This window comes from Monopterus albus, unplaced genomic scaffold (assembly GCF_001952655.1).
Source record: "Monopterus albus unplaced genomic scaffold, M_albus_1.0 scaffold172.1, whole genome shotgun sequence".
Lineage (NCBI taxonomy): Eukaryota > Metazoa > Chordata > Actinopteri > Synbranchiformes > Synbranchidae > Monopterus > Monopterus albus.
This window is the reverse complement of record NW_018128052.1, coordinates 2,956,773-2,967,557: the sequence shown is the minus strand read 5'-3', so window position 1 is coordinate 2,967,557 and position 10,785 is coordinate 2,956,773. Positions and strand designations below refer to the sequence as shown.

At 40.7% G+C, this 10,785-nt stretch overlaps 2 protein-coding genes across 3 annotated transcripts in view; both read left to right on the top strand.

The window, feature by feature from the left end:
- The window catches only part of hs2st1a (heparan sulfate 2-O-sulfotransferase 1a), a 25,243-nt gene extending 19,023 nt beyond the window's left edge, over positions 1 to 6,220 (top strand). The window contains exons 2-7 of the mRNA XM_020616220.1: positions 503 to 756; positions 890 to 975; positions 1,217 to 1,355; positions 1,711 to 1,808; positions 3,168 to 3,325; positions 4,229 to 6,220. Of these exons, the coding sequence (XP_020471876.1) occupies positions 503 to 756; positions 890 to 975; positions 1,217 to 1,355; positions 1,711 to 1,808; positions 3,168 to 3,325; positions 4,229 to 4,452 (959 nt within the window). The 3' untranslated portion in view covers positions 4,453 to 6,220. The remainder of the gene's footprint in view (positions 1 to 502; positions 757 to 889; positions 976 to 1,216; positions 1,356 to 1,710; positions 1,809 to 3,167; positions 3,326 to 4,228) is intronic.
- A 3,213-nt stretch (positions 6,221 to 9,433) lies between these two features.
- The window catches only part of pkn2a (protein kinase N2a), a 27,701-nt gene continuing 26,349 nt past the window's right edge, over positions 9,434 to 10,785 (top strand). The window contains exon 1 of one of the 2 annotated variants that reach the window (XM_020615994.1): positions 9,434 to 9,843. In XM_020615994.1, the coding sequence (XP_020471650.1) occupies positions 9,823 to 9,843 (21 nt within the window). In that variant the 5' untranslated portion in view covers positions 9,434 to 9,822. Of the gene's footprint in view, positions 9,844 to 9,868; positions 10,259 to 10,785 lie in introns of those variants that run through there. The other variant, XM_020615995.1, reaches the window with a different exon arrangement.

Here is a 10,785-nt window from a genome sequence, read left to right as displayed (position 1 = left end):
CAAAGCAATGAAAAGGAAATCCACTTTTAATTAAGTTATAGTTTAGTCTCTCACACAGTGGTGTTGTCTCTGACAAGGACAGGATGTTTTGAGGGGGTAATTAATGATAACTGGATCAGGTTGAAGTTCAAGCCTAAATATGTGACAGGAATGTCAGCTCTTCATCAGGTGAGTGCTATTTCCAAATAGTTATGACACATTTATACACTGAGCAAAACAGGTGGTAGTGCTCTTGATTAGAAAATCATTGACACCCAAGAGTTAAACTTTTTTTTTTATTTCTGCCTGTCTACGCTATGATATTTATAAGCATGTAATGTTTTCTTGTACTTTTCATAGTTTTCTGTTTCCTGTATTCTGCTCCACAGGGAAGTCAAAGGTCAAATTCAGCCTCAGAGCAGCACTCCTGAGGCTGGTTGGAGCTGCTTAAATAACTCACTGAAGGTCACAAAACCTTTATGTCCTCAATTCACCTGTTCCTAACTTCCTGTCGTCCCTCCAGAACGAGCCATCGCCAGACATGAGGTACGAGAGATCGAACAGCGGCACACACAGGACAGCCTGCGGGAACGGGACTCATCCACAGCATCGCTCTCTGACAGCGAAGATGACATAGTCATCATCTACAACCGCGTACCCAAGACGGCCAGCACCTCTTTCACCAACATTGCCTACGACCTGTGTGGGAAGAACCACTACCACGTCCTGCACATCAACACCACCAAGAACAACCCGGTCATGTCCATACAGGACCAGGTCAGAGCAACAACTCACACTCACAGGGCGTCTTTAACAATTCTAAGATACGTTTCTCCTTTCATTTGTAATACCTGTTTACTTAATAGCCCTGCCACTGTAATTATACTAAAAATCATATTGGTTTGTTCAGGTGCGGTTTGTAAAGAATGTGACTGAATGGAGGGAAATGAAGCCGGCTTTCTACCACGGGCACGTCTCCTTCCTGGACTTCACCAAGTAAAGTAACATTCATTTAACATGTTTATAATGGCAGCACTGTACTGACTCTGCTGCGCCTTTGTGTAGTTGACTCCACCTTGTGGTCATTCACAGCCTTTCAGCCACACAATGGAATGTACTGATCTGAGTGTAGCACATTGCTGGTCCTCCAAAGTCAGCATGTTTCAACATGAATAGCAGGTTATCAGTTCTGTGTTTCCCCTGAGTTTTATAACCTAGTCACTGTCGTTTCTCTCAGGTTTGGGGTGAAGAGGAAGCCCATCTACATAAACGTGATCCGAGACCCCATTGAAAGGCTGGTGTCCTATTACTACTTTCTGCGTTTTGGGGATGACTATCGCCCCGGCCTAAGACGCAGGAAGCAAGGAGACAAGAAGGTCGAAACCCACAACTAATTTCATGCTTTTGTTTTAAGTGGCCAGTTGTCTTTCAAGCCCGTCTTAGATCAGTAGTCAGGTGCCCACAAGAACACTGAAACTGTTTTTTGCTTCCTTTGTTTTATATAAACATGAATTGCAGGAAAATCTTTATCTGCACTCAATATGAGGCTTCTGCAGTCTGCATTAGTCAAATCAAGTAGGAACTGTAAAGTCATTCGGTCTCCCCCTAGTGCTTCCTTGTTGACTTGCGATGGCGTGATAGTAACACAAAGAGGGAAGCTCTTGACTTTTAGCTGATTTGACAAGTAAGTGTTTTCTTCAAAAATGCTCATGCACTGTGTTTGTGTTTCAGACATTTGATGAATGTGTGTCAGCTGGCGGCTCAGACTGTGCCCCCGAGAAGCTCTGGCTCCAGATCCCTTTTTTTTGTGGTCACTACTCTGAATGCTGGTATGTATGGAAACGCCTGATGCTGTACCACTTTCAGAGATTGCTGAGTTGGGACTTATCGACCATGTCACTTGAGTTTTTGTGCTAATATTTAAAATGAATCATAATCAGTTCTATTGGCCACATGAAGAATATGACTCTGGTATAGTGGCTCTCAATGTGCATGTACAACGAGTAATCAAGATAAAGGCACCACGTTTTCGGGTTGTCTGTTCGGCCATTCATTCTTAGGAACATGGTATGTCAGAAACACCCGGAGGGGAATTTCTTCAAATTTGGCACAAACATCCACTTTGACTCAAAAATGAACTGATTAGATTTTGATGGTCAGTGGTGCCCTCATGTCTGTTCCAGTCCCGTGAATTTGACTGGTTGGTGGAGGCATACAACTGTGAAATGGTAATTATAGTTAATATAGTTTCACTTTAAAACTACTTTGTGGTCATATGACTCCACCAGCCAGTCAAATTCATGGGCATGGGATGAACGTGAGGTCACAGTGACCTTTGACCACCAAAATCTAATCAGTTCATTCTAGAGTCCAAGTGAACACTTGTGCCAAATTAGTAGAAATTCCCTCAAAGCATTCCTGACATAATACTTTAACAAAAATTGGACAGAAGGATGTACAGATGGACATATGGGAGGACTGACAACCTGAAAACATTATGCCTCTGGCTGTGGCTATCGCCAATGAGGAGGTAGGAAAGTTGTCAAGTATTGAGAGATGGACCGGCCCGGTCCTTTTTGTGGAGCGTTTTGGAAATAACAAAACACAGAGGATATAGCCAACTGTATCTCTCAGCCTTAACCCATTCTCTCTACATGACAAGTCATATCAGTCTCTCTCCCTTCGCTCACCCTCCTTAAGCTCTCCTTGACTCTGCCTGCCATATTTTAACCATCTGCCCTCTTCAATCAGGTTACTGACTGAAGGTCTAAGTGCCTGTGATTTAGTTCACTGCGGTACACTAGCAGTAGTTGAAAGGACCTTGGAAACATTAAACAGGGTGAAGTTGCTGCTAGTCCTCTAATGCTGTGTTTAATAAAGCTTAGCCAAAAAGTTACTTTATAAATTTAAACAATCTACTTCCTTCCCCATTTTTTAATTTCCTGATAACGACAACACCTGCCACTAGCTTTAATTTAGTCTTCTGCTCTGCTTTGTGCTTCCTGGTGCCTCAACCCTCTCTGGACTCAGTTCACATCTCTCTTAATCATTCTTCCTGTCTCTCTGTACCTTTCAGTTCTCCTCTGCTGAATCACATTTAATGCTGCTCCTCCTCTCCATTTTTGCTCTATCCAACCATTTAACATCCAGCAGAAGAGTAATATAAAATGAACATGATCTCTGTTCAGGAACGTGGGAAGCCAGTGGGCTCTGGAGCAGGCCAAATACAACCTGGTGAACGAGTACATGCTGGTCGGAGTAACAGAGGAGCTGGAGGACTTTGTCATGATGCTGGAGGCTGCGCTGCCACGCTTCTTCAAAGGAGCCACTGAGCTGTACAAAACAGGTGCTACATACATAGTTAAAAACTGTTTGCCTTTTCCCTGCATATTCTGGTTCCCCTCACCAAAATTTTAAATGTTGAAAGCAACCTAAAGTTTGTGCATGTGTGTCTGTATGTGGTTGCTTATAAGCAGCTTGAATTGCTCGTCTGAGGATTGAATGGGGACTCATGCCTCTCTCTGGAGTAGTTACTAATTAGTTACAAGAGTGCAGCCAGAATGAATGATAGAATAAAAAAAAAAATTACATTTGACAGTGATGTAGATGTTTTATGACTCAAGATGACAGTCATCATTTTTAGCCATAAATAAGCCCAAGTACTTAAGTTAATCATAGTTTTTAAAAATGAGTTTGGACACTGAGTATCTGTTTTAGAAGTCACGTAGTGTCCTTCATAATTATGTATTTATTACTTGGGTTGCCAGGTTTGTGACATTAGAAAGTTTTTGCTGACTGGCAGTCTCACTCTGAGCTTTAAGTGATGCCCTTGCCTAAAGAGAAATATAGAACTAATCATACAGGACTGAAAGCTGTGTCAAATTAACACAACCTTTATAATGTAATCTTTATTTCATTTGTCGCATTGACATTCAACTAACTTAAATTTTGACATGTGGAAAAATATGCTTATTCACGTTCTTGGAGAGAATTGGATGATACAGTGAATTAGCTTGGCTTAGCACAAAGAGCAAACATCATGGCTCCGTCCACCACTGCCAAAAGCCACGTACCAGCACCTCTGAAGCACAGTAAATTTTATTTAACTTGCTGGTTCTATACATGGTAACAAGGAGACTTTGTATTGCATGTCAGAATACTGTGTTTTGTGGTGTACCAATTGCAGGTGCTTGTAATATGTCACACATGTACCCGGACTCTTTTAAACCCCCTTCTTCCCTCATCACAGGGAAGAAATCCCACCTGAGGAAAACCAGCGAGAAGAAGCCGCCCACAAAGGAGTCCATCGCCAAGCTGCAGCAGTCAGCCATCTGGAAGATGGAGAATGAGTTTTATGAGTTTGCACTGGAGCAGTTCCAGTTCGTCAGGGCACACGCTGTCAGAGAGAAAGACGGAGAGCTCTACCTGCTGGCACAAAACTTCTTCTATGAGAAAATCTACCCCAAAAACTAAAGAGACACATCACTAGAAGAGTTTGGAGAGGATAAGCTGTGCACTCTGAGAGGAAACAAAGAAGGAACGTGAGAGTAATAGAGTAACCCGCCTCTGACGCAGCGGTCAGACTGGTGACAGCTCTGTTATTCACACCCATGCCAACTGGACGAAGAGCTCATGTTTCATCAGCAGGCTGTGTTCCCTGCAGCTCCCAGGCCTTCACTCCCTTTCACTTCCATGACAAAGGCCTCTGCTGCCACGTGGTGGGACACGTCCTCTGCAGCAGCTGATCAAACCCTGACTCCTGATTGACTTCACTTACCAGACCAAACATTTCTTTGGCTCTGTACTGTTTGATTGTGTTTTCATGTATTTTAGCTCTTTGCTATGGTTGTATTTTGTATGTACTGATGGTGACGTTTTCCATGGCCAGACAACATCCCCATGCCTCACCACCACCACTAACTTAGAGATTTTAAGTGTAAGACTACTGTGATGTATTATTGGGCCGGGATGAGAAATTCTGAGGTTTTTATGAAATAAACATCCTGTGACTATGGACTTCATTGAGGCAAGTGCGTATGTTTTATACTGCAATTGACGTGTTGTTTTGATGATTCCCGTTAATGTGTAGCTTTGCCCAGAGGCTTTTTGTGGGTAATGAAAGACACATTTGCACGTATTACTGAAGTGTGTAAAATTTACCGTGAAGATGCTGCTGCTGTAAATATTTACTACTTTTTCAGTCCATTTCATTTCCAGGCAGATTGGTTTCAGTACAATATTAACCCCTTTTTCCATTAGCACACTTTTAAAGTAATTGCCTGGGCATTTTATCACGTTGTACAGTTCTTTTACCACTTTCATTTAAATTTGTGCCTTTTTTCCATTGTAGAAGCAGATGAACATGAGCATCCGCTAATATGCTACGTTGCTTCTTAAAGCAAAAGCCTCAGCATTTATTTATTTGCTTTCTTGTCGAGGGCTGGATCAGAAGATGGATAGCGCTCTCATTAGAGTCTGTTTATATAAGGTTACAGCCAGGACATGGTTAGCCTAGCTCAGTATAATGACAGGAAATAGGGAAATGGTTAGCCTGTCACATGACCCTGGATTAAACACAAAACAGTTTGTTCATCAAGGACCTTTACTGTGGTGGCTGGTGGATTGTTCTACCTTTCAAACAAACCAAAAGTAGCTGTTCCTGCCCGTTTCCAGTTTTAAAGCTTAGCTAAGCTAACTGGCTGCAGAATTACGTATGTTTAAGAGTGATGAGAGAGTAGGGTTAATCTTCTCCTCAAACTCTCTGCAAGAAAATAAATATGCACATATTTCCCAGAATGTCAAACTGTTCTTTTAAATGTCACAGTTTTATTTGCAGTTTTCTACATAACTTGTGAAGTCTTTCATTGTCTTGAAGGTTGGGTTTATTCCAGTTCCTGTGGCCTGTAATTGGCAGAGGTTCTTGTCTCCCCTCGATAAAAATGCTAACAGTCGGAAAAGTCACCTCTGCCTCATCAAGAAGATGTATTAGTGTGAAGGCCTGAAAGAGCTGCACAGAATTTCTCCCCCAGATGTACTGTGACATCACAACTCCTGAAATATTCAAATGAATAGGTACTCCTTTTCATCTGAGGATGTAGAGTACTGCTGAGTTTCTGTGTGCCTTCTCTACACCCAGCTATCCTTGTGTTGAAGCTTAGTCAGGTGGAACATAAAATCAACATGACTGCCATGACTGTTTTCACCTTTTGATTGCCAAACAAATACACAGAACATAAAAAAATGACCAGAAATGCATGTGTGTTTCTTAACTCGGTACAAATGTTTGTGCATCATCATTGCCAGGTACAGCAGAGCAGGGAGTGGTAAAGCCAGATAAAATTCAACATGGGTTATTTCACTCCTGCAGAGGGAGATAAAGAGCTGCTTGCTCTGCTCCTACCTCCGTCTGTCACATCCTTTCCTTATTCTCACACTATCTTCTCTTAATTTGTTAGTGGTTGTAATGAAGTAAATATGTTGGTAAAATACACCTTATTTATATTTGAACAATTTGTGTATGTGTGTTCTAAACATTTTTCCTTATTGTGGTAGTCACAGTCCTGCTGCTGAAACCTAGTTCTACAAAGTGAGATGAATCACCAGAGGCCAGGGTGGGTTTATATGAGCTAGTGCTGCCACTCAGCGTTCCTCATCCCTGCTCTTGGATAATCCCTGGACTGTCATCAGCCACTGGACTCATCCCCATTAATCTCAGATTGTTCTCCATTTACAGATTCCTGGTTATGGCCCTCTGGCTCAGACATATGGAGGACCCCACCCTCACCCCCCACCTTGAAATCTGTAAAAACACCTTGTTGCAGGACTTATTCCAGCATGTAGCTACCACTGAGTGATTTATGATCAAATTTAAACTGAGTCAGCATAACTGACATGCACCTTCTCTATATATAAACCAACATGCAACAGAGGCCCTGAGCACTGTCACTCCAAACTCTGTGACTTGACCAGGAACATCAACTCTGGAGTATGTTACCCTGCAAATTATTTTTATCATTGTTTATCACATACTTCTACTTTCATATGGGTACTATAGGTCTCCCTGTGCACCACTAACATCTATACCATACTTTTTAAAAATCAACAGAACATTATGCATTAGGACTTCTTTGATTTTTGCTTCAGCAGTAATACTTCCCTGCCTAATTATGCCCTTAATCATAGCAATAATTATTATGTTTATTGTGGATAATAACACAGCTGCAGCTACAGTATGCTGTTCTATGTATGAAAGACAAAACTAACATGTCCCAATGGAAACAGAAAGAGAGTAGTCATCCCCATGGATTTTAACATGAATACAACACTTACTAGTCTACCCAACAAGACCTCTGTTGTTTTTATTATATGGACGATGCTCAGTTTATGAGCAAGGAGCCAGTGTTGTTGTCCACACTGATAAATGTGTGTGATATTGTGCCGTAAGCACAGAGCGCCCAGTATCTGAGACATATGGCTTGTGATGACTGTGTCCCTGTGGGTTATGTAATGCAGCAGGTGCTCTTCTCACTGAGGTGTGACATGTCAGGCCCTGGCCACAGTGGAGAGTACTTAAGCAGTGTTTGTCCTATGGTTTTGTCTGAGCAGCTCTTCCTGATCTATCTGGCTTGGCAACTCAAAAGTAAACTGTGACTATTATTTAGTGTGGCAGCTAATGTTTACTTAGCAGCTTGGCAGGTTTGTAAGTGTCTGCACGATCCTTCAGATTTGAATTATGCTCTCTTGCAGTACAGCAGTTTTGAGGTACTTGTACTCTGCTTGAGCTTTTCCCTACTTTGAGCTACTTTATACATTTCAGAAGCCCTTTACGCCACTATATTTACACGCAGCTGTAGTTACCAGTACAAAATACATGTAAAATATTGTCCTTTGTTAGAAATTACATTAACCAGCTGTAAAAAAAAAAAAAAAAAAAAAAAAAAAAAAAAGTAGCTGAAACTATCTAATCTAGACCAGCTACAACATAAACGGGATCCCTGATGATGCTGATATTCTTCTTCTAATGTGTTTCATACAAGTCCTCAAATTTTATTCTAGTGCAATACAAAACTGCTGTTTACATAGTCTATTGATGCATCACTACTCAGTCAGGCAGTCGTGAGTACAATTACTCAAGTACAATTTTGAGTTACTTGTACTTTACTTTAGTATTTTCATTTTATGATAGTTCAACTCCATTACATTTCAGAGGAAAATGTATTTTTACCGCATAGGACTGACTTTGCAAATTAACATTCTACATAAAAACATATTATCACTGTCCAAAATACAATACAATGTTATAAAATAAACTCTCCAACAATAAGAAACTGAAGCTGAATCCACATTGACCAACTATAATGTGCTGCTTACATATTAGTGCATCAAAAATAGTAAGCAAAAATATAATATTTATAAATATACACCATAGTCCCAATGTTTCAGAACCCCTCCAGTTTACCAGTTAGTATTAGTACAATTCAACAGTCAAACACTTGTGGCATTCTCTCTACAACTAAAATCAAACACCGTTGTGATAGATACCACTGTTGCAAAAGTTCCCATGAATGTGTTGCACCTGTGGTTTGCTTTGCTTTCACTCTTTAACTGGAAAGTCCGCCGTGCTGGACAGTATTGGTTTATGGCACCCAATACTAGGTGAGAGAGAAACAGTATTTCAATTTTCTGTATGTCCTGCACATATGGTGAATTGACAATAAAATCCCTGAAAAGGTCTGTCTTCCTTTTTAATTACTTATTCCAAATTAAATAATGCTTCAGAGCTTGTAGTAACGGTGTTTTCCAACACTGCCTTGATATAGATTTGTTGTTGGGCCACCTGTAGGAGTTGTTTGCATCAGTTCACAAGGCCTAATTTACTTGCACTGCTGCAGAAAAATGTAAGTTAAGCTATGACTTGATCCCTGAAAAAGGCTTGTTTTACATTAAATGTACATACATTTTTAGTTTGGGGTGACTTTTTTTCTTTGTTTTACCTCTGGTGATTTCTTAGCTTTGAACTGGTTCATTGTCATTAAAAACAGGGGGAAAAATGGGGGTGTTCCAAAACTTGTGACTAGTAGCATATATTGGAAGGGGCCATTATTCCTTTTGATATACCTAATTCAAGTACTCAAAATATTTATATACTTATGCATAAGTAAAATTCTGAATGTTTTTGACTAGTAATTGAATATTTTTCCATGTTGCTACTATATATACAGTAAATGTCACTACTAATACTTTTGTGCTTAAAAATAGGACTTTGTAGCCTACTAAAGTGAAATATATTTTTTTCTTCTTCCACTATTGATAAAATGGTAATATCTAATAAATTATGATTCTCCAGCTGTAATAAAAGATGTACTTTCTCTGTACATATCCTATATTTTAACACAACTTAGCCTCCGGCTGAAGCACCCAGGGCCTGCTGAGGTGAAGTGTTTGTGTCCACTCTATTAGCATGAGGTAAGGCCCAGATGAAGTTTTGGATCACGTGTGTGAGCTCACTGTCCGGACCGAGAGCAGCTCGGCAGCGGCACTACAGCTCGTCTGGGCGGACGCTTCCACTGTAACCACCGCCTCTTTCTCCAACTGCTCTGGGACAGCATTTATGCTGCAGCTTTTTATTTGTGAGCGCCAGTCCACCTTCCAGGACGGTGTGACGGCGTAAAAGAAGTGTTAAGACGACATGGAAAGCCCCATACACCCGAGATGACCGACGGTTTGGTCGAAATAATCACGTCTTTTTGTCGTCAGAGAGGGAAACTTAAAACAAGGCTTGTTTTTGGAGTCCCACCTCCCTTCCTCGCTCCCAGTAGGATTTGATTCAAAGGCGAAACCAAGATGGCCGCCGATTCTGTGCAGGTAGGAAAAGTTGACAACTCTTGCGAAAAGTGCGCTAACTTGCTCCAGAAGTTCACTTAAAAGTTAGCAAATAGCTTGTTTTCTTAAAGTTGAGTCGCTGTGAGTCTACGGTGTTATATTTAACTGAAGGGCCCCTGCTGGGTCTCAAGGAGCTGTCTGGGAATGATGCATGGATCGAGGCCTGGGAAACAATTATCCAAACTAAGTTATCCTGAATTTTATAAGTTTCAAACCGCTGGTTTTGTGCGGAAGCTGTCGTGTTCAAATGGAAACGGGCACTATTGTAGCTAAACACTTGTAAGGCTAGCGATGCGTTTAATAATAGTCGTTGAACATAAATGTACAGGTCTGTAGCCTAACATCAGGTTTAACCTTTTGGAAAACAAAGTGAATCTTCCGTGAATTCATATAGCGGGTAAATGTTTCCAGTGTCAATACTTATTTGTTAGTAGCTTAATGCAATAAAGTGGAAAATGTTAACGTAGCATATTGGTCTCTGGTAACAGTCTTGCTAAATGTAAAGTTTTTTTCCCCATCACATTACAGACGGGGTTAACTCTAAAGATGTCACCAGCAATATAACAGAGGTCATAAAATGTCTGTGCTAACATGCAAATGCGCCTTTTCTAGCATTAGAAATGCGTAAGTGAATCTAAGCACAGTTAGTCATGTCTCGTTGTTGTCTATGTGCAGCCATGACTCACTGGTTAATGTGGTTTCACCTGAGTGACGTACGACAAAAAAAAAACTGTTCCAAACTGACACAGGACTTTATTTAAACACATTTTATGTGGAGTCAATCGTTGTTTTAGCATTATCCTCCAAAAATCAGTCTGATCACTATAATTCTGTTTTACTGACGGTATTGGTTTACAGGTGCTTACAAAACTGACAGTGTTTAAAAATATGATGGGGTGTATATAATGTATTTATAGTATATGT